Raw genomic sequence first — 24,164 nt, 5'->3', positions numbered from 1 at the left:
CAATAGGAAAACAAATGATAAAAAGCACTGAAACCAAAGGTTAGTATTATGGTAAGATTAGAGTACTTCGATTATGATAAAATTGACAAACTTGTAGGTAGATCTCACCACATTACTCCTGTTATTAAAATCAGGAATTAAATATGTAATGTCACTACCCACCTGACACAAATAGGGTTATAAAGGAATACTGTGAATGACTCTGTGCCAGCACATTGAATTTACTAGATGAAACAGATAAATTCATAGAAAATACTGTCAAACTATCAAAAATAACTCAAGTATTAGAAAATTTGGATAGACCTGGTACATGAATTTGAATTAGTAAATGTAAGATTTCCCCACCCCCAACCTGCCTATGCACACAGAAGCCCGGGCCCAGATGGCTTCACTGGTGAATTTTACTAAATATCGATAAAACCATTAGCACTCACCTTACACACATTTTTCTATAGAAATGTTTGAAAAGAGAACTCTTATCAATTCATTCTATAAGGCCAGTACCAAAACCAAAGACATCACAGTAACTGAAAACTGCACACTGATATACTCAGTATACATTATACTTGGGAAGCCCAAGAACACTGGAGTGGGTAGCCTATCCCTTCTCCAGCAGATCTTCCCAACCCAGGAATTGAACCGGTGTCTCCTGCTTTGCAGGCAGATTCTTTACCAGCTGAGCTACCAGGGAAGCCCATACATTATACAGTGTATATTTATTATATTCTGTAATGTGCAAATGCTAATTATAGTTAAGCAGAAATGTTCAATATGCCTTTGATAGATGGATGAATTGGAAAGAGTCTGCATAATATATGAATAATTTCTCCAATTTGGTCACAGTTTTCAAGTTTCAATCCAGATTAAATGATGTTTTGTTTTCTACACTTGTCAAACACATATAAGTCATGTGGAAATCTTGATAAAATGCAGATTCTGATTTTCTGGGTCTGGATTGGGTCCTGAAATTCTCTAATTCTAACCAGGTTCTCAATGATACAGAAACAGTTGTATTTTAAATAGTGAGGCTTTATATTGAGGAGGAATATAGAGTTGAGTGTACCTTTCTTTTCATTGTGCCCATTCGTACAGAAGATCTGAGGAACATCTTCCCTCAGACTTGAAGAATCTGAAACAAACTCAAGACAGTTATTAACGTTTTAGGTTTCTGTTAAAAGTTCTGCATCTTCTGAGGCATGCTTTTGGTAAGATTTCTAGAGACTTTACAAATAAGAGATAATTATAACATCCCTTTTAAGGAAGTTATGAAAGACATAGATTTCATCATAGCCACATGGCTGTTGGATAACACTCAGCTATGCCATAAAGCAAATAACTTGCTTAACATGCCTTAACAGCTGAAGGCTAGCCATTTGATTTTGGTTTTCATGTGTTCACTGTGATTATCTAGAAATAAAGTTTTCTTTTTTATGTTGATGTTGTGCACAGATTGAATGTCTGTGTCCCGTTCACTCTCCTGCCCCACCTCCACACACACAATTCACGTGTTGAAATCTAACCCCCAGTATGATGATTTTTGGAGGGATGAGTCCTTTGGGGAAGTAGTTAGGTCATGAGGGTAGAGCTTTCATGAATGACATTAGTGTCCTTGTAAAGGAGGCTTCAGAGAGCTCCATCTCCTCTTCTTCCGTGTGGCGGACACAGTGAAAAGAGGACTCAGAACCAGAAAGCAGGCTCTCACCAGACACGCAGTGCACTGGTGCCTTAATCTTGGATTTCCCAGCTTCCAGCACTGTTGAGAAATAAGTGTTTGTTGTTTGTAAGCCACCCAAACTATGTTATTTTATTAAAGCAGCCCAAATACACTAAGAAATTTTGTGTCCTGTGATGTTGCTAAACTGGTAAATTCTGGGAGGTTTTTGGGTAGATTTTTTTGTGGTTTTCTGCATAAGACCATCAAGTCATCTGCATATGGAGAAAGTTTTATTTCTCCCTTTTGAATCTGGATGACTTTTGTTTCCTTTTCTTGCCTGATCTCTCTGGCAACAACTTCAGTGCTTTGTTGAGAGTGGGTATCCTTGCCTCGTTTCTGACCTTAGGAGGAAAGCATGCAGCCTTTCTCCATTAAGTATGATGTTAGTTGTAGGGGTTTTTGTAAATGTTCATTATCAAGTTAAGGAAACCTCCTCTATTCTTGGGTCTCTGGATTTTTTTTAAATCATGCATATTTTTTCTGCATCAACTATTATGATAGAATGATTTTTTTTTTTCCTTTAGCCTGTTAATATCACAGGTTACATTGTTTGGTTATGGATTGTTTGAAGTGTCTTATTTCTAAGTGTTTGTAAATTTTCTAGTATCTTTCTGTTACTGGTTTCTAATTTGACTCCATGTTGTCAGAGAACATACTTTGTATGATTTCAGGTTCTTTTAAATTTGTTAAATTGGTTTTCTGGGTTAGGCTATGGTCTATATAAAGCTAACCACTTAAAAACAGACAGCTAGGTCAGTAGGTAATAGCATTCCATAGTTAATGCTGTTTTTAGTTATATGAAGAGTTGTGGGTTTGGATTTTCTGCATAGAACATATTTGGCAGATGTGTTGCTATATTGACTGCCTTTTGAAGAAAAGAATTGTATTCTTAATTTAATCATGAGTTTGTATGAATTTGGGAGAAGTTTGTAGAAGGTAGAAATAAAATTGTTTTATTTTTGTGCAGTTAAGATGTTAAAGCTCATGTAACAGCAATTAAAAACTTTTTTATTATATCACTGACATTCCTTTTGGTTATCTAGAATTGATAGTTACCATTTGAAATAAATTTGAAATTGAACATAATAAAAGCCCATTTATGTGCAGACCAGCCTTCCAAGTCAATATCAGTTACTTAGAAGTGTTTCGGACACTAATGGGGCTGAGAGTCCTAGTATCTAAGGAAACCCTTGTGTAGCAGAGAATCAGACAGTTCAGAGGTAACATCAGAAGTCTGATGTTCGATAGGATGTCTTGTTGACTCTGATTGGACAAGATGGGAGAGGCAGGGATGGCGCTGGGCAGTGCTGAGGATCTTGTGAGGTGATGGGGAGGACGTACTTGAGAGTAGCCTGCCTTCAGCTCTCAGCCTCTTCATATACTGGCTCTGTGAGATAATCTTGTTCCTCACTTGCTTCATCTGTAAAGTGCAGATAGTGCCCCTGTAGGTGGGTAGTATTGTGAAGAGGAAGTGAGCTAATAATACTCAGCACTGTCTCTGGAACATAGGAAGTGCTCGGTAGTTACAGACTCTTGTTATTTTTGTTGTATGTACTGCTTCTCAGGTGTCATTGCTGTTGTGATTTTTTGTTCACTGATATGTGCCCAGAACCTTGAATCACGTCTGAGCATAGTAGACATTCAATACATGAATGAATAATGTACGTAGAATATTTGCCATGTTATTTAGCATCCAGTGAGTACTTAATACATTGAGTGTACAAAAGATGGTAGCCGTAGACCAGCAAAGTTTAGAAACTGTGGCCAGTGTAACCCACTGACAGTAAAAATGGAAATATTCATAATCATAGTAGGTAAGATGGTAAAGAATCCACCTGCAATGCAGGAGACACTGGTTTGATTCCTGGGTTGGGAAGATTCCCTGGAGAAGGGATAGGCTACCCACTCCAATATCCTTGCTTGGAGAATCCCCATGGACAGAGGAATCTGGCAGGCTATAGTCCATAGGGTCACAAAGAACTGGACACGACTGAGCAACTAAGCAGAGAGCACAGCACGTGCTCTGTGCCAGACATAGTTCTGAGAACTTTGTACATACTAACTCATTTCATCCTCACAACTACCTGTTAAGGTAGCTACTGTTGTCATCCCCATTTTACAAAGGAGGGTACTGAAGCTGAGGATTTGCCCAAGTTCATACTGCTAGTAAGTAATAGCATGGGAATTTGAACTCAGGAAGTTCGATCCAGAGGCCTTTCTGAAATTCTTTTGTTGAGAACCTAGTGTGTGCCAGGGATTGTGCCATGCAGACCCAGCCACTGCCTCTGGGGGTTTATATCTTAGAGTTGTAGCCAAAACACAAATTAGAAATCACTAATGAGTGAAGAGAGAGAAATGTCTAAAGAGATAGGGTCCTGCTTTAAATTGGGTATGTCAGGGAATGTCTTTTAATGGAATGTAAGCCATGATCTGAAGCCAGCCAGGCAAAGCATTCTGTCCAGAGGGAACAGAATTAGCCAAGGCCTTGAGTTGGGAAAGTTCTTGGCCTTTCTGTCGAGGAGATAGAATTCTGGTGTGGATGAGGAGGGAACCGTGTCTCATGGTTGCACAGATCAGGCCGTGCCTTCTACATACTAATTTTCATTCTGACTACATTGCAGTAGTTTACATAGTAAACTACTAAAGGGTTTAGTCAGAATAGGTGATATTTGTGATTTAAAAGCATCACTGCTTACTGTATTTGTATGGGTGGGGGAGTTGGAATAGGCAGAGAGGGGAGAACAGCCACTATTTAGATCAAAGACCAGAAGACAGTTATTGGAAGCTGATTAAAAAATGACTCATGTTTACGAAGTACTTTGCATTGTTCCAAGCATCTTGCATCTGTTCCTTAGTTCTTCCTACAACCTGTGAGATAGGCGCTCTTTCTTCTCCCGTTTGTAGATGAGGAAATGGAGGTGAGGCTACCATATGACAAGGCTGAAATTTGAATGCACTCAGTATGGTTCTAACAGCTGTGCCTTTAACTGCCAGGCTCTGTTCCCGTAGCAGGCTGAGTTCTCCCATCTGTGTCTCCCACCATTCATGCAGCCACGTTAGCTGCGGTGAGCAGGGAACAGACTGCAGCCCAGCTTTGGTTTCTTCCACTCTGCCTTACCCCTTGGATGACATGGTCTCCCTCCTCAGCTGTTGGTAGAGTTCTCCAGAGCATGTCTTGAGTCTCATCTGGCCCATCTTCATCACTACTTCCTGTCTTGCTCTGACTTTTACATCAGCCCTTGGGGACTGCCCTCCTACACGCTTACCTCGGTAGGTCCACACTCATGCCAGAGTGACCTTTTGTATCATGTGGCTTTCCTCCTTAAAACTGTGGCTTCTTCCATGCTTGCAGGGTAGAGCTTAAGCTTCAAGACTTGGACTTGGATCTTCTTCATGGGATGCACCTGCAAGTCTCCACCTCTCCCCTGCCTCTCATTGTTTACAGGGTGGAGCAGCAGGGCTGAAATGCCTGGAGAGTTAAGCTCACATTGTAAAATAGTTGCCATTTGGTGTGTATTCAGTCTCCTTAGAGCTTCATCAGTGAGCACTGGGACTCTTGCAGCAGAACATGTTTAGTGTGTTATATTGTGTGTTTTTGTTTATTTTGCTGAGTGTTCACTATGTGTCCAGCACAGAATGCTCTCCACGGATTAGTTCATTTTATCCTCACCATAACATTGTGAAATGTAGGTCCTATTAACTCTGTTTGACAAATGAGGAAACTGAAGTTCAGAGAGGTTAATAATTTAATGGTGTTAACATAGCTACTAAGAGAAAGAATAGGGATTTGATCTCAGTTGTCTGACTTCAGAACTGCTTGGAGTTACTGTGCTGCACACGCTAGCAAAAGAGAATTTGCCAGTGTGCATATTTGAGAATCAGACCCTGAAACACAAAATTCAACCAGAAAGTACCCCTAGAAATAGGATCATGTGTTCATGGGAAGCTTTCTCACCCTTGAACTTTTGTCTTACTGAGTGGACACCACGTTCTAGTGGGTGACTGTGTAACATTATGTGACATAAAGGCACAGTTATATCCTGGATTTTGGAGGACCACAGAGACTTCATCTAATACTTCAGTTACTGTCCACCCAGTAATGTTAGTGCATGCATTAGTTGTTTGGAATTCATGGCTCAGATGTTAAAGAATCTGCCTGCAATGTAGGAGACCCAGGTTTAGTCCCTGGGTTGGCAAGATCCCCTGGAGAAGGGAATGGCTACCCACTCCAGTATTCTTGCCTAGAAAATTCCATGGACAGAGGAGCCTGGTGGACTACAGTCCATGGGGTTGCAAAGAGTTGGACATGACTAAGTGATTAACACCTTCACCCCTCATCCTTCAGGTTAGGCATTGTTAAGCACTGTCACTGGAGCAGAAAACAGGACATATGTGGAACTTAGTCTAGTGGGAGGGGATTAAGGCTCTGACAGTTAGATGAATAGTTACAGGCGGGGCACGGTGCTGTGCAGCAAGGCAGAGTCAGTGCTGGGTTACTCTGTGAGAGCAGACGGGGGGCCTGACCGGCCAGGTCCCCACGGATGTGACATTGAGGCTGAGACCAGATGAAGTAAAGCAACCAGCCAGGTGAAGATCTGGAGGAAGGGGGTCCAAGCAGAGGGAACAGCAGGCACCATGCTGCTGTGACAGGAGACAGCATTGTGTGCATCAGGGACAGAACAAGGCCATGCGTAGGGCGCCAGCCTTGTCAGGGGCCTTAGTTTTTATCCGAAGAACAATTGGAAGCTATGGGAAATTTCCAGATGCCAGACATTGCTTCACCATGACACAACAAGAGCTCACTTCTCAGAATCTGCTAGGCAAGGCAAGGGGTCTGCTGTCACACAGAACTGCACAGTCATCCACGTTCACATGGTCTTGAAAGTCCCCCGTCAGTGAGTGACAGACCGTGACGGAGGTGTGAGAATGAGCATAGCTCTTGTTGAAGAGTGGGGATTCCAGAAAGGAGAGAGGAAAGCTTTCTTTCCTGCAGGCACAGTTGTGTCCACATAGGAGGACTGCAGAGAACAAGAAGGTTCTGAGAAGACCTGCACAGCCTTGAGTCTAGAGCAGGTTGACTCCGCCTGGAGAGATGTGAGGACTCAGGGTGCGAGGGCCGTGCTTAGAGAGAAGTCGGGCAGGGGTCCAATCCCACGTGGCCACTTGCGAGGCAGCAGAGGTGTTCAAGGAGAGCAGTGACTTTATTACCCTGTGGGTCGCTGACTTTGGTGGCAGAGTGGAGGAGGCTGAGGAGGGTCGAAGCTCAGGAACTCCGTCAGGAGCTCTGCGCCGGTGTGCAGAGGCCGCAGGGCTCTGGCCTTGGGCACCGGAGGAGGCAGCTTCTGGCTGTTTCCGGGAGAACTCTGGGAAATGTCTGGGCTTTGGGGCCCAGCAGACCCGGGTTCAGATCTTGACTCTGCCACTTACTGGCTTGTGAAATGTCAGTGTCTGGTTGCCTTGGTTGGTTGAGCAGTGCGGTGAGGATGCATGACTCCTACCTCCCAGGCTGTTGGGGGGCATGAGTGAGCCCTTCCTGGGGTCTTCTCAGGCCATTCTACCCTGGGAGGCACCTGGAGCGCTAGGTAATGTGATCAGCACTGATTGACACATGAAGAACTGAAGTCCAGAGAGGTTAGGGAACTTGCCCAAGATCACATTGGATTCCGAGTGCTGGGGAGTGGCCCACACTGGTAGCCACTCTGCCTACAAGGCCTGTGACCGAGTGGTTGGGAGGGGCTGGAGACAGCCCTGTAGAGAGGCGACAGCTGAGCCCTGATGTACGGAAGTGCACCAGGCGTCTTGTGACGAGCAAGGGCAGCGCCTGGCGGAGAAGCAGCTCTCAAAGGAGAGGATGGAGGTCGTGTGCCTGGAGCAGAATGAGCCGAGGAGAGAGGGCCAGGGGCTCGGGGGACAGGGAGTGGAGAGCGGGGAGGACAAACCTCTGGCCATGCCTTGGGGGTTATGGTAAAGGCTGGGAGTTTATTCCGTAGGAGTGGGCAGTTTCTTGGGAAATTTTAACAGTAGTCACAGGATGTGTTGGAGAGTTTCAGACTCACTCTGGCACCCATGTGGAAGGGATTGTCAACCGTGTGGGAGATGTCTTCCACGGTCCACAGGAAAGGTGCTGGGGACAGGCTTTACAGTGGGCCCTAAACAAGGGAGAGAAGTGGTCAGAGGCCTTAGAGTGATCAGACCTACTGGTGGTCTGAGTGCAATGAGGGAAAGAGGAGTCAGAGGTCATGTCCAGGGTTTAGCTCCTAAGATGAGTCGGGTCATTGACACAAAAGGGGGATGATCTGGGGGTGGGGGGTGGGAGACAGGGCATCCATCTTCTCTTGGACATGCTCGTTTGATCTGAGATGTATGAAAGGCATCCAGGTGGCGGTATCTGGTAGGCAGTTGGATATGTGAGTCTAGACAGAGGTCAGGAGCCGTCTGGGCTAGAGACAGAAATGTGGGAGTTGTTGGCATGTAGAAGTTTGGGCGCGTGGGAGAGGGGAGACGCACAGGGTGCTGCAAAGGTGAATGTTTGGCTGCAGCGTCCATTGTGTTGTTGAGCGTAGTCCTCCAGTGGGGGTGGCAGCCCCGAAGTGACTGGTCAGGACTGGCTCTGGTCAGGGGGCCTTCAACTCTGCACAGGACTGGGAGGCTCTGTACACGTGTGCTCACGTGTCCGTGGGACTGGACCCAGTCCTTCCTGCCTTGCTGGCCTGGGGTCTCCAAGTGCTGAAACGTGATGGCCTAGATGTGGGTGCCGGGCCACTCACTAATTGGAAGGTTGGGGTGACCTGAATCCTGAGAAAAATTTAGGACCTACACACAATAAAATCCATTCTTTCAAATTAGGTCAGAGTCCATGGGATCAAGTATGGTTTTAAAACTTTTCATTATATTTCTTATAATGATTTAACTTGTATATTTAAAGACTATTTTGTAAACTTTTTTTTTTAACTCAATAGGAACTCATTTTAACTCAGTAGGAGCTCTTTCTTTTCTGTCATAAATGAAGCTTTTTTTTTTCCTTCTTGCATTTGGGCAAGTTCCATATGTTAACTTGTAGATGGGCTGATTGTGAACTTACACTTTAAAAGTATTCAGAAACATACTGTCTCTCACAAAAATTATTTCATTTTCTCTGTTACCACAACATTCCACATGCTGTTCCTGTTGCTAAGGCCTCTGGAATGTTTCAGTGCAGAGAAAGGATATAGAACTCCTTTTTTCCCCCTGAAGAAGACATTTAAATTATTTTGTATCCCCTAGTTTACATCTAAATATGGATATCTGGAAGAATTTAGAAAGCTAAAATTCAAGTAGCTTTAGGTTCTTCTCACAGGAACTCGGTTTCATAGGGTAGCATGAACCATCATTCTTTCCACAGGGATTGTGTGAGTGCACATGCGTACACATGCTGGCTTTTTAGGGAGATGTGACATGCTACTCAGAGATTAAGAAGTGATTTCAGAGATGGTGCAAACCTAAGTTTGAGTCCTGGTTGTACTTTCTTGCTGGGTGATACGAGACGAGTTCTTGACTCCATCAGTAAAATTAGGCTCCTATTGTAGGATACACCTTATAAAAAGTGCTTAGTTCAGAACTTGGCACTTAGTAGTCTCTCAGTAAATTCCATATGATTATCATCATTATTGTCATCATCAGTTGCAAAAAATTGTAAGTTATTGAAGAAATCGAACTTTTTGCAGAAGTACAGGTTCCTGGTGCTCACAGAGGGACCCCTTACTCACTTCTTTTTATTAGCATTTCCAAGTCTCACAAAGGATGAAAAGAACCAGAACAGAAAAAGAACAGCTTTCTACATAAGCCTCATTGTGGCCAGTCACATCCTTATTATTTGAAAGGATTGATACAGTTTTTTTTTTTTTTTTTTTTTACAATTGCCTTATTTATAAAGGGGTGGGGGCTAATTCCCAGCAGTATCTGCTCTCTGGCAAAGTGACATTATCATAAACACATAGCTTGCCATAGAGTGCTGTGAGGCACCACACAAAGCAGGCACATCGCAGAGGCCCAAGTCTAAACTGAATTCAGTCTCAACTGAAATTACCTAATTTATTTTTTTATCTGGAGGACAGTTGCTTTACATTGCTGTGTTGGTTTCTGCCATGCAACAGTGCAAATCAGCCATAACTATATATATATATATATCCCCTCCCTTCCACCCCCCACCACCCATCCCCCACCATCCCACCCCTGTAAGTCATCGCAGAGCGACAGGGTGGGCGAGATCACTTAATTTAGTGCTTTGCTGCTAAGTCGCTTCAGTCGTGTCCAACTCTGTGTGACCCCATAGATGGCAGCCCACCAGGCTCCCCCGTCCCTGGGATTCTCCAGGCAAGAACACTGGAGTGGGTTGCCATTTCCTTCTCCAATGCGTGAAAGTGAAAAGTGAAAGTGAAGTCGCTCAGTCGTGTCCGACTCTTAGCGACCCCATGGACTGCAGCCTACCAGGCTCCTCCGTCCAGGGGGTTTTCCAGGCAAGAGTACTGGAGTAGGTTGCCATTGCCTTCTCCAAATTTAAGCTACTGTTTAATTAATAAAACTAATTAAATTGATTTCATTAGTGACCTATTGATTTGATATTTGTAGACATTTCATATTTTTGAGCTGTAAGTTATGAATGTTATGCCACTTCTGTAATTCAACTTTTCCATCTTAATTGTCCTGTATCAGAGTCATTTAACCTAGGGATATATGAAACCTAAGGTAAACTACTAGTCTTTTTTTTTTTTTTTAATGAAATGTCATGTCAAATGTAGCCATGGAAAGTAGCTTATTACATGTGGATCACTGCATGGATTTAACCTTTCCCCTCTCCCACCTGTACTATTTTTAACTCAGTGTGGGCTTGCTTTCAAGGAAAATAGCACATTGTTTGGCTCTTACTTTTCATGAAATTGTTAAGCTTAGTCACAGAAATCAGCAATCTGTTAGAACCTTCTTATATTCTTTTATCAGTTTATGTGGTCAAAGGTGTTCAGCCCTGACAGTCAACTTATTGGACTTGGCATCTGTAAAGAATTTCTAGAAATTGTATTCCTCTGGTCTTAAAGGGACCAAATTCAAGCCACTCTTATGAGTCAGAATGAAATCTCAGGTATTGACTTAGACACAGTAGCTCACCTTTCTATGAATCAGTTTCCTCCTCTCCACAGCAGGGTTATGATGCTATCTGCCTTAGTAATTGCAAAGGTAAAATGAGATCATGTAGAACGTGTTTGGTGCCACTCCTGCATCCCAGAATCATGTCACTCCCTGGTATGTTTCAGATTCAAAGGCTATCTGTGTAGTTCAGTGTAAATAGAAACTGTCTAAGAAAATGTGAGCTATACCCACATGAAGATATTAGATCCGGAATTTGATATTTTAGAGATTATCGTCACTTTACATTACCTCAGGGCATTTTCTGTTTCCTCGGGCATTTTCTGTTTCCTCTAAAACAACCCAGGGTAGAAAAGGGTGAAATTAAATCTTACGGGAAGGAAAGCAGATGCTAATCAGCTTTTTAGATCTTTTTCCTCCCTTTAAACTTGGTATTTGGTCTACTAAAATATTTGCCCAATTGAAATGTGCTAATTATCTAGTCATTGCAGATATTCTAAGTAGAGCATCTAGTGTAAAATACCAATTTTGAAATATTTATAAGAGTTAAGATTCTAGATTTGAAGTGTTTGCTCTGTTCCCTTGGCTGTTATAATTATTATTAATTGTCCACAGTTAGGATTTTTTGGTTAATCATGTATTATCAGATATCAAGTTACTGTACTTTCAATTTATATATATATGCAGGTAGACTAGTTTTATGTTTAATTAAGTTCTCACTATAAAAAAATCCAACCTGTATTTTGCCCTGTTCCAGTAATTGAACCGAGATTAATGTATGCAGTGTTACGCTTGTACTGCAGTTCTTTCTCTTCAGTGGCATCGATATGTAAACAAAAGGACTGGAGGTTAGTTGTGACCTGTAAAAAAAACAGTATGAAAATAGTTTTCTTTGTATTACATGTTGACAAAACCAGCAATTTTACTCTTAAGGGAAACCTCTGCTTTCTTTCTTAACTGCTCCATAGAACTCAGAGACTTGATGGCTGGAATAGAAGGCATGGTTAAATAAAACCATTAGATGGTACTGCCTTGTGAATTCCTAGACATTTTCTGTGGTTACAGATTCTTCCTCATAACCCTTATTAGACTTCTCCTGAAGTTGCTTTATTGTGTGAGGGCATTCATGGATCGTATTTTAATACATTGGTCTGTTTTACCTCATACTAATGATTTCTCATGCATTTTATTTTAACCCTTTCTAATGGTGTTTCTGTAAGCCTGATTTGGTTTCTCTCTTCATAGTCATGGTGCATCACATCAGTTACTTTTAAACTGGAATAACTTTTATCCTGTGCACTTTATCATAAGGCAGCTCTTTTAGGAAATATCACCACCCCAGATGGTTTCCTATTAACAAGAACCACGTGAGTGAGTGATGCTCTCTGTCTTTATTGCAGACATGCCAATATTTGGTCTCTGTCCAGCCCACGATGATTTCTACTTGGTGGTGTGTAACGACTGTAATCAGGTTGTCAAACCACAGGCATTTCAATCACATTATGGTAAGTGCTTAACCATTTAAAAATCATTATTAGAGGGTGAAAAGGTAGAGCGGGATTAAGCTGTGACAGCCTGGGTGGGGTCTACTACTCCTCCCCTCTGTCAGGAAGTAGGTTTTCTAATTGAATAGGTTAATGCCTATCAGATGTTAGGGGTTTTCTGAATTTTCTTGAAAGGAATGTGCATTTTTCTCATTTTTATTAAACTTAGAGGGAAAATGTATTTCATAAAATCTTTGTTGAAATACTGCATCAGTGGAGTAAAATATTTGTTTTCTTCTAAATCCCATGGTTGTGAATTTAGCAGGTGGTAAAATTATATATAGACACAGAATATAGAGACATGGCTCTTTTGAAAAGAAATGTGATTTTGAAATGTCCAAGTTCAGTAGTTCTAAATCTCTCTGATGTTCTGATTTGTGAATAAGATGGAACTATGCTGTCTTCCCCAATCAAAATGTGCATGTACTTAAAATGAGGCATTGTGACTTCAGGGGTTTCACGAACCTCTGAGCCTTCCCTGGGCTTTGAGACTCCAGGCCTGTTAACTAGGTGTCAGTCGTGGGAGAATCCAAATAAGGTTGTCTTGCATTGTCATAGTGGTAAAAAAAAAAAAAAAAGAGTTCTGATCATAAAGTTTAATTTTATACCCAGTAGCAACTCAGAAGTGTTTGAGTGCTTACTTTGTTTCAGGCATGGGGATGTGGTTATCATTTTCCCGTCCATGGGGTTCAAAATCTCGCTGGAGAGAAAGGCAAAACTAACTGGATATATTTTTTTTTAATAACTGCAAGTTGTTTCATTGTTGTCCTCACGACTACAAACAGACTTGAGACAGAGAATAGCAACAGGGTCTTTCTGTAATAGAGCATTCAAGCAAGGCCTCTTTAAGGCGGTGACCCTGGTGACCCGAGCCCTAAGTGATGAGAGGGGGTCACCCATGCGGGGATCTGGAATAAAAGTGTGTGACAGAGGGGAGTGGCGGTGCGCAGACCTGCAGATGGCTTGTGAAGTTAGTAAGGGAAGTAGAGACATGGGAGTCAGCCTCTGGGCGGGGCCCTTGTTCATGTACAGGCTTGTAGGCCCAGGAGGAAGCTGCCTGGGGGTAGTGAAGGTTTCTGTAAGGGAGGAACCCAGGACCATCTCTCTCGCTCGGGCAGACTGTGGGAGGAGGGTGGAAGCAGGAGAGCAGTTCAGAGGTGAAGATGATCACAGAGTAGGGCTGGAGGCACAGTCCAGCTTGGAACCTGCAGGGCTTTCTGTCGGGCTGGGCTGCCGTTGTTCAAAGTCACAGCTTCACGATCACATCCCACCTTTTTCCCCCAAGGAATCTTTTCTATAATCATAAAAAGGTCCTTTGAGTTTCTGCTTCTGGGTGAGGCCCCAGAGTAGGCACCAGAGTGAGCACCAAACTGAATAAGATATGGTCTCCCTGCTTAAGACTCCAAGTGGCTGGTATTGGAAAAGACAGTTAGCCAGTTGCCGAGTGCTTTGGGAGTTATAAAAAACAGCTTCCCTGGTGGCTCAGACGGTAAAGTGTTTGCCAACAATGCGGGAGACCTGGGTTCAACCCTTGAGTCGGGAAGATCTCTTGGAGAAGGAAATGGCAACCCACTCCAGCATTCTTGTCTGGAAAATCCCATGGACGGAGGAGCCTGTAGGCTGCAGTCCATGGGGTCACAAAGAGTCAGACACGACTGAGCGACTTCCTTTCATTTTCATTTCATTTGGGAGTAATGGGTTTTGAAGTCAGACCAGACTGGATTTACATCTAAACTTGCAAGAACCATAGGTTAGTTGTTCTCCTTGAGCAAGTTTTCCGACCTCAGCTTCTTTTTTATAATGTGGGGACAGTGATAGCAACCTCATTGGTTCCCAGAGAGGGTGAGGTGCAGCGGTATGGTGTAGCCCCTGGCACTTGACAAGTCTGCGAGAGAGAAGAGGTGCCACTGTGGGGGCAGAAAGGTGTGTGTCGAAACTCACACAGCAGTCCAAAACCTTAAGAATTAGGAGGAGCGCAGATTGCTTCTTGCGCTGTAACTCGGGGCAGACTTCTTAAAGGAAATCGCCTTCTTCACATCAGGCTATTCCGAAGAGTAGGATGGGTTGTTTTTCCCATGTGCAGATTGCCCCCATCAGTTGTTAGGTGTGGAATACATGTCCATTGTGGAAAATGCAGAAAATACTTAAAAAAAAAAATCACATACAGTCCTCTCAAATGGGAAGTGTTGTGATGGGGATGGACAGGGCCGTCCCGTAGCACAGATTGTGCACTGCACAGCCATATTTGGTGGTGCCAGGTTGGCCACAGGGCTGATGGGAGCAAGCGCGGAGGCAGGAAATTCCAGGCTGTCTGGAATGTACTCCACAGAGTCTCCATTGGCTGGAGCTGATGTACCCCGTGGGGAAGAGCTGTGTGCCAGGGCAAGGCTGGGGCTGTTCAGAGAGATTCAGTGCCATCAGACACCCTGGGCTTGATATGTCAGTGGGAACCTGCTGCAGGATTTTTAACACCTGAGTGATTTGGCTTAGTGATGCAGTGTGAAAACGGCTACTGTTTGCATCAAGCCCACTTAAAGGTGTTCCTTCTTCCAGGCCTTACCTAGTCAGGAGGAGGCCCTCTTGGTCCCCTCTTCCAGAAGCACTTCACTTAGTTACAGCATGTTTCTTGGAGATGATTTTCTTTATCTTCCTCTGTCTCTCATAGAATGAATGTCTGTATATTGAGGGCGAGGTAGGGGAGGGGAGAATGTCTTGAAATCATATTTCTTCTCTTTTTCTCTATCAGTCTGTTGCATACATAACATCTTCTAATAAGATACATGTTCAATGACAAAGGAATTGTGCTGACTTCCAAAGTAGAAGAAGGTGTGGTGTGAATGCAAGACTCAGTACATATTCCAGCGCCTTCTGAAAGGCAGGAAGTGCAGCTGTCACAGGCCACTGGGTGGGGGCTTTGGTCCCTCTAGTGGCAAGGGAGCTATTCAAACTGTAAGAGACGAGAGGGTCTCTGGTGGAAAGAAGAGGGCCAGGTGCTGACAGAGGGATTCATTGGGAAATGTAGGAGTTTCCTCTTTGGGGGCAGCAGCCGAGGGAAGGCTAATGGAATAAACAGGAGGTTTGGAGACGGCTAGGTGTATGGGCTTGGGGGCGACTTCCCAAAGTGGAGGAAGGCACCATGTGATGTCCCTGGCCTAGTTCGGGAGTGATAGCTCGCTCATCTGGAAAAAAAGAGGTGGTCAGGGGGCCGGGACCAGGAACCATTCCCAGCATTGCCAGTGTGTCTTCTGTCTTTGGGGTGAGGGATTTTAGCAGGAAGAAGTATTTGCATCCCATTCTCCTTTGTTGTAATTCCAGAAGGCCTATTGCTACATGTTTGTTTTCCAGAGTTAAAAGCAAAGCCTGTTTTTGAAACTCAAGAAATTTCTAAGTAGCCACTGCAAGCTGTTTCTTACTGTATTAGGAAGAACTTGCACCTGCCAAAGGAGAAATTCTACTGTATTCCCTTCTGATGAACTTGGTGAAAATGTGTGGGCAGTCTTCTGTGAATTCATGTCTTAATGATACTCATCTGTGACTTTTATGAACAAGTGAGCAGTTGCTATAAAATTTAGCAGACAGTTCCTTTAAAACCACTGCTGCCTGGCCGTGACGGGGAGGAAGCTACAGTAGCAGCAAGGCTTATCGCTCAGTTCTTGTTGATAATGTTATGCTGAATTTGTGAACAGGTTGTTACCCAAAATAGTGAGAGACCTGCAGACATACCTCATTTCTTGCATTTTGATTTATTGTTCTTCACAGAGAGTGTGTCTTTTACAGACTGAAAGTTGGGGGCAACTCATGTCAAGCAAACTCCTTGAATCCATTTTTCTAACAGCATCTACTGGCTTCATGTCTCTGTCATATGTTGTGAATTCTTGAAACATTTCAATCTTTTTCATTGTTCCTGTGTTATTGTGATTTTTGACCAGTGATTTTTGTTGCTACTTCAATGTGTTGAAGTCTCAGATGATGGTTAGCGTTTTTTAGAAACAAAGTGAAAGTCACTCAGTTGTGTTCGACTCTTTGCAACCCTATGGACTATACAGTCCGTGGAATTCTCCAGGCCAGATACTGGAGTGGGCAGCTTTTCCCTCCCCCAGGGGATCTTCCCAGCCCAGAGATCAAACCCAGGTCTCCCGCACTGCACACAGATTGCTTACCTGCTGAACCACCAGGGAAGCAAGAATACTGGAGTGGGCAGCCCTCCCTTCTCCAGGCGATCTTCCTGACCCAGGAAGCAAACCAGGGTCTTCTGCCTCGCAGGCGGATTCTTTACCAACTGAGCTGTGAGGGAAGCTCTTTGGAAACAAAGTTGTATTGTTTTAAATTAAGGTGTGTGTGTTCTTCCTGTGGCTCAGCTGGTAAAGACTCTGTCTGCAGTGCAGGAGACCTGGGTTCGACTCCTGGGTTGGGAAGATCCCCTGGAGGATGGATGCCTACCCACTGCAGGATTCTCGGGCTCCCCTGGTGGCTCAGATGGTAAAGAATCCACCTGTCTTCCCAACTCAGGAAACAAACCAGGGTCTCCTGCATTGCAGGCGGATTCTTCACCAGCTGAGCTATGAGGGAAGCTCTTTAGAAACAGTTTTATTTTTTTAAACTAAGGTATGTATGTTCTTCCCTGGTAACTCAGCTGGTAAAGAATCTGTCTTCAATGCAGGAAACCTGGGTTCGATCCCTGGGTTGGGAAGATCCCTGGGAGGGGAGGGTACAGCAACTGGCTCCAGTACTCTTGCCTGGAGCATCCCCATGGACAGAGGAGCCGGTGGGCTACAGTCCACGGGTCACAGAGAGTCAGACACGACTGAGCAGCTGAGCACATGCACGTTCTTTTAGGGGCTTCCCTGGCAGCTCAGATGGTAAAGATCTCTCTGCAATGCAGGAGACCCGGGTTCAATCCCTGGGTCAGGAAGATCCCCGGAGAAGGAAATGGCAACTCACTCCAGTTCTTCCAAGTCATAATGCTTTTGCACACTTAGTAAGCTACAGTAGGCATAAGCATAACTTTAAGTATTAGGAAACCAAAAGATTTGTGTGACCTGCTCTACTGAGTATTCACTATCTTGCACTGGTCTGGAGCTACACCCACAAAGTTGTGTCTGTACTTTTTTGCTAGCCGAGCTGCCTTTTCATGAGTTAACTATTCACCAGGATTTCTCCTGGGTCAGTGATGGTGAGTGATTGTAGTGTCATTCTGGCATTTCCATTTGTCTGATCACTCTTGTCGTATAAATGGCTCTGTTGGAAACTGTATAGTATTACCATGCTTTCTAGTTGTTGTTTTAATGTTTTGAAATACTCCCGGCTGCCTTGTACTTCTCTTTAGTTATTCAGTATTTTTAGGAGTGAGATGTTTCTTACTGCTAATTTCAGATTTTCAACATACAGTTGAATCAGTGCATCCGAAACCTGTGCTTCCAAATCCAAGGGGAGCTGCCTAAGTGGCCCCCTTCCTCCTACCCACTGCAGACTGGCGGTCTGCGAGGAGCCAGAGAGAGGACCTAGGAGTCTGCATTCCACACAGCTTCCTCAGCTGATTGTGGCCCAAGGGCTTGCCAGGATGCGCTGTGCTGATCCCCTCCCCCCATGGGGCTGCTGCTTTGTATTCCTGTGCTTGGCATAGGGATTGATGGCAGATCGGCGCTCAGAGATTTGTTGAGTCTAGCAAGGATGGCATGAGAGGAGGCCCCTGCTTTTTTTAAACTGATTTCGAGCTTTTTGTATCATGTCCTGGAAATCTTGCAGTAATTGCCTCTGAGACCTTAAGTATGAAAGAGGACTAAGATGGTGACATTTCCTGTGGCCAGAAGCACCTTTCTTTTGAGATTGTGTTAGCCAGGTTGGGGATCTGAGTAGATACTTTGATTCATAGGAAATGTGTTGGCCCTAAGTTGGCTACTGAATAGCATAAGCTGTGTATTTCCATTTATATACTTTTACTATGGATCTGAACAGGTGGGGTCAGCTGATGACTTGTGGGAGACCTCTGGGGTTCTGTGCGGAAAGAGCTTTGCAGGTAGTTCTGAGAAGCTGTGTGCTGCACTGCTTTGCACCCTGCCGCTTCTATTTGAATTTGCTTGTGAAGAATACCATAACTTCTGTCAACCTGTCTTAGGCAGATGTGGGCTGGTCCTACCTAGGTGAAATACATGAGTGATGTGAATTCAGCTCGGACAGGTCGTCTGGTAGCATCTCTATAATTAATGGAAGCCCTGCTCGAATGTCAACTGCTGAAGTATTTTGCCTCAGATGAGTTAGGCTGACCACTGTTTCACCTTGTGGCTCAGCCCCGAGTCTGAGCACATGGACTTCAGCCACCTTTTCCCCAGTTGTGTTCCATCAAGTTCCGTCTATATGATTTATTTACTTCCATTTAATTTTTTTTCTTAAAATCAAACCACTTCTATTTAAATCTTTCACAAAGAAAACCTCACTAGAGTTATCAGTGGGAAAACTGATGTCCTTTGCCATAGGTGGTAGGTGTGAAAATAAATCTAGTGAAAAGATTCAGTTACTTGTCGCTACTCTTGCCAGCACCAGCACTGAGCCCCGAGGCCTGCGGCCTTAGTTAGAGGGAGACTAACACGTTTTAGGCAAGTGTCATCCACAGAGTGGCATGCTGTTATCACAAAAAGTAAAGGGGGTTTAGGAAGGGAATAAGTTTTCACTTGAGATTTAATGTTGTTAATGCTGGAGAGTGATACCTACTCCATGTTTGGGGAAACACCGGCTCAAGCTGTCGGATTTGGTTTCCTCTGCTATTCAGGGAGCTGTCTCCCGAGGCCAGTCCTAGTCTAGGAAATGCCTTACCTAGGGAGCAGAATTCTCAAATCTCACGTTGATCTGCAAAAGGATCCCAGATAAATACCCTTTGCCATTTATCCATTGATACTACATGTTGTGCGCCTCCCCATTGCTCTAAGTGACGTGCGAGGCTGGGCTTGGGGTAAAACATGTGCCCCTCAGACTCTCTTCACAGAAGGGGATGTCATAAATCTGGCTTTTTCATGAAAGTATCTTTCACTGACACTCCTCTGCAATCTTAGAGCTTTCTCCACTTGTAGATATTACAAACCCTGTAAAGTTAACAGCCACATGCATAGTTGGGACTTAATAAATGCACTAGGGTGGTGGATTTTTTTAGGTACTAGCATAAATTATATTTTTCTGAAAAGTCATTTTCATCAGAAGATGAATAAATAGGAATTACTCAGTTTTTTGAGCTAATTAATTGGATTCAAAGAACATAACTGGGTGAGCAAAACAAATCTTACTGTATGACATCCCATGGGCTGTCTCTGGCAAAAATGCCAATCCCACTGTTGACAACAATTTAACATAGTTGTGACCAATGATTGCTATTGTGTAATTAAGTGACTCTGTATCACAGAGCAGAGGTTTTGCTGTTCAATAAAGAACACTTTCTCCCTCTTGTGATCTGATGGAGTTAGGTGTAGAAAGTAATGGATTCAGGAATTTTGAATGAGTTGTTTCATTTGGCTATTAAGTAACTTTGTTTTTGGATAAATAAAAAAATGTTTCTTTTTTTCTCTTCAGTTGTTTGGGTCTTATTCTACTTTGAAACTCAGTGATAACTTAATCTTTTTAGGACTAATAGTAATTTAAAAGTCCACAGACTAATGATAATTTGTAGCAGGACTTGATGATTCACAAAGTGTTTTTGTATTATCTTATTTCCTGTTCTTAGCGACCCACTGAATGGATGGTTTTATTCCCAGTTTACAGATCAAACTCCTAAATTAAATGTCATTCACACAGATAAAATGTCTCAGGCTGAATTTTCTGTCTACTTAACATCTGTTTCTATAAAGAAAGTTGAGCTTTGAAGAATTGATGCTTTTGAACTGTGGTGTTGGAGAAGACTCCCGAGAGTCCCTTGGACTGCAAGGAGATCCAACCAGTCCATCCTAAAGGAAATCAGTCCTGAATATTCATTGGAAGGACTGATGTTGAAGATGAAACTCAAAGAACTGACTCATTTGAAAAGACCATAATGCTGGTAAAGATTGAAGGCAGGAGGAGAAGGGGTCGACAGAGGATGAGATGGTTGGATGATATCATGTCCGACTCAATGGACATGAGTTTGAGTAAACTCTGGGCGTTGGTGATGATAGGGAGGCCTGGCGTGCTGCATCCATGGGCTTGCAAAGAGTTGAACATGACTGAGCAACTGAACTGAACTGACCATCTGTTTCTTTTGCATATAATAAGGTGTATAGAGTTAAAGGAAAATTTCAAGAAGATGTAATGAATTCCACATGTCACAAAACTGTCGTTAATGACAGATGTTGTGTATCAGGTGAACTTGAAAGGTTGCCTAGAGTGACTGGGTCAGCATTGTAAACCCATTACCTCAGAGAGAACATTTAATAATTTGAAGACATAATGGTCGTAGGTAGATACTTGATTTAGCGTAGTCATTGGATTTCTCTTGGGCCTGTTCCACTTTATTTAACCCTAAATCATAGTAAATATCCAAAGCCAAGCTCCTCCTCATTTTGTTCCAGCCTTGTGACATTTTGTAGCTTCTCTAGCGAATTGGTTGGCATATTTTTGCAGTCAGTATAAAGACTGAAATTTGTTGCAGAGCCAAAAATACTTCACTCTTTTGCTTCAAAGACATATGCCAGGCCTTTCTCCAGCAGTCAAGGACTGAACCAGGAAGGGAGCAAACCAGAGCAGGCACATCAAAACGTGAGCAATGTCAGGGTAGATGTTACTTTAATTCTCGAAGGGAATTCCAAGTTGACTGTTTGATCTAAGCGTCTTGTCACTGAAGAACATGATGTAAAATTAATGCAGTGAATTCAGTTTTTCTCTACCATTAGCGAAACAGTGCAAATTAAAATTTTCAAGTAACTTCAGTAGCATCAGATAAAGGATCACTTTGTCCCTAACTAATACATTTATCTTTTTTTCCTTGGTTATATAATCAGCGTATATATTTTAAATGGTATTGTTTATGCCATTTGTAGGAGCTACATTTTAATTTATAGTTATAAAATGCATTGACTTTTCTTTATACTGAAATCCTTGCCTTTATTAATATCTGTGCCTTTGGGGCTTTTTTAAAAAGCCATAAATTGGCAAGGATACTGTTCACTCATTTAGCAAATATTTATTGAGTACATCCTGTCTAGGCATTTCTCTCCAATGAACTAGGAAAGCAGTGTCTTTGATTTCATGCAGCTTATATTCTGTTTAAAGAGGATGGAGTGAATAGGATGAAATCAAGTAAAATAAGATGATTTCAAATAGTGATAAAGGCTTGGGTTAATATCAGAGAAAAAATGGGGCAAGACACTTTAGGTAAGGCTTACTCAAAGAAAGCCATTTGGAAGAGTTGATGTGGAAGGTGTGTGATGAAAAACAGCCAGCCATGTGAAGATCTGGAGGAGCAGTGTTCCAAACAGAAACTGGCAGGTGCAGAGTTCCTGCAGGAAGTCCAGAGAGGAGGTGAAAATATAATGTGCGGGGAGGAGAGGGGGCCAGGTTAAAGTTGGAGAAGGGGCTGCTGGGGCCAAATGAAAGGAATCTGGATTGCCAGTGCAGCCTGTGCAAAGTCTCTGGAGGATCTTGAGTCAGAAAGGGTCTTGACCTGCTTTGTGGTTGCTCTGTGAAACGGAGGACAAGAGCGGAAGCAGAGCGAGGCTGAGTGGGCTGCACTGCACTAGACTAGGTGAGCGCGGGGTCTGGAGAGGATGCCTGGGCTGACAGGGCGGCAGCAGCAGAGGCTGAGAGCTGCGGCTGGAATAAGAATCAGCACAGAAGGAGGAGGCCAGCAGGGCCGGCTGACGAACTGGAAAAGAAGGGACAGGGAATGGCTCACAGCAGCTGGATGGGTTTACTTAGCTTGTGGATCATGGGGTGGTTATTTCAATTCGTATGTGGGCTTTTTTGTGTTTGTTTGTTTTCCAATGAAGTGTAATGACCTGAACAAAAAGTCATGATGTATTATATGCACTAAGTCTTTAGACATTTCCTAAAGATTGTAGAGATAGAAAATAGTTATTGCAGTGATGCAAAACTTTGGAGTCATTTATTCTTTTTGGGTTTTTGTTGCCATTTTAAAGTGGAACAGTTATTTAGTCATGTAAACCTGGAAACAAAAGGATCCTCTCATTTGGGTAGTGGAAACTTTCTAATTAAAAAGGAAAAGCACATGTATTTGAGGGTTTTTTTTTTTTTTTCATTATTATCATGGTAATGCACATCATATAAGAAAAACATGAACCAACAACAGAGGATAAATATGCAGTCAGAATAAGTAAATGAATCTCTTCCATCTTACTTTCCAGGGGCACAGGTTGACATAAACTCTTGGAACATGTCTAGACCCTGGACAAAACAATATTTGGCTGTATGTTTCTTTTTCCTTCACACACATGAAAAATTAGATTTATTATAAGTTCACTTTTTTAAACTTAGTGATCTAGCTTATTTTTCCATGTTAATGCACATTACTTCCTTTTTTAAAAAAAAAAAAGATTGCCTATTATTTCACTTCCTTAATGTATTTAACTTAACCTGTCCCCTGTTGGTAGACATTTAGATTGTCACTGCTACATTATCACATGCATTCTTTGAGAATGTCTGTTAGTGTCTCAGTGGATGGATTCTCCACCTGGAGGCTGATCAGAGCTGCCCTCCAGGTTAGAGCTGCTCTGACTGAACGAACAATGTCAACACTTCTGATCTGTGTCACCAGAATGAGGCAGTGAAAATGGGGGTGTCCAGCAGCATAAATCAGTCAATAAATTATTAATAGTCAGCAGTGTCACTCCTGACTTGTCTCCTACATCTAGAAACCATTAGGATGGCTGTGCTTCAGATTCTGAACGGGACATTTCAGGATATAAATCCATATTTTAGTTCTATTTGCTAAAAGACGTTTCTCCTGACAATCATTGTTTCACAAGGCCATTTTTGTGTGTTGACTAGTTGAGATACGCACACACCTGCTGTATTGGGCCTATTAAGCTGTGGTCTTATGTCTGACCAGAAGAGGGAGTTTTTATCACTTCTGTCTGCTGTAGCACCTACTACCTGACTGGCATAATGCCTCCCATGCAGGGTTCAGGCCCCTACAGCTGGTTTGCGGCAGTGGGCAAAGGTTGAATTCAGCTGTTTCCTTCCTCATTGCTTATTGTGTATATAGAAATTCCAATATTTAGGTTCGCTTTCGTGTTTTGCTTTTAAGTCAACAGTTCTCAAATTGAACTTGAAAGAAATCATATAGCTTTTCCTCTTGTGTGTTCGAAAGTTAACGAAAAGAGATCAGGGAAGGTAATTATCTCAATTTAAAATAAGCAGTCAGCCCCTTATCTCACATGATGTAGTTCTTGATTTATACTCTCCTAGGGTAAAAAATAAACTCCAGTATGAACTCTATTTCATTACTTCTTAGGTTTGATAGTTTTAAAAGATTGTTAAAACTCCTGCTTTGTAGGAGATTTGTAGTGAGCTTTAGAAAATTAAGGCGTTGTTTCACGAGAGTGGCTAATGGGCCTTTTCCCCCGGTGGTGTCAGTGGTAATGAATCTGCCTGCCAGTGCAGGAGACATGAGACGAGAGTTTGATCTCTGGGTTGGGAAGAGCCCCTGGAGAAGGGCACAGCAACGCACTCCAGCATTCTTGCCTGGGAAATCCCATGCACAGAGGAGCCTGGCAGGCTACAGTCCATAGGTTCGCAGAGTTGGACATGACTCAAGTCACTTAGCGTGCACACACTGTGTGATTCTTACTGTGCTTTGTCATGTTACTGGA

General features: G+C 43.0%; 1 protein-coding gene across 2 annotated transcripts in view; it reads left to right on the top strand.

The window, feature by feature from the left end:
• Positions 1 to 24,164, top strand: part of ATXN7 (ataxin 7) — a 132,338-nt gene that overhangs the window by 70,472 nt on the left and 37,702 nt on the right. For both annotated transcript variants that reach the window (XM_070455732.1, XM_070455731.1), the window contains one exon: positions 12,235 to 12,339. In XM_070455732.1, coding sequence (XP_070311833.1) covers positions 12,235 to 12,339 — 105 coding nt within the window. The remainder of the gene's footprint in view (positions 1 to 12,234; positions 12,340 to 24,164) is intronic.

Source organism: Odocoileus virginianus, chromosome 26 (assembly GCF_023699985.2).
Source record: "Odocoileus virginianus isolate 20LAN1187 ecotype Illinois chromosome 26, Ovbor_1.2, whole genome shotgun sequence".
NCBI lineage: Eukaryota > Metazoa > Chordata > Mammalia > Artiodactyla > Cervidae > Odocoileus > Odocoileus virginianus.
The sequence above is the reverse complement of the archived record's forward strand: the minus strand, read 5'-3'. Positions and strand labels throughout refer to the sequence as shown.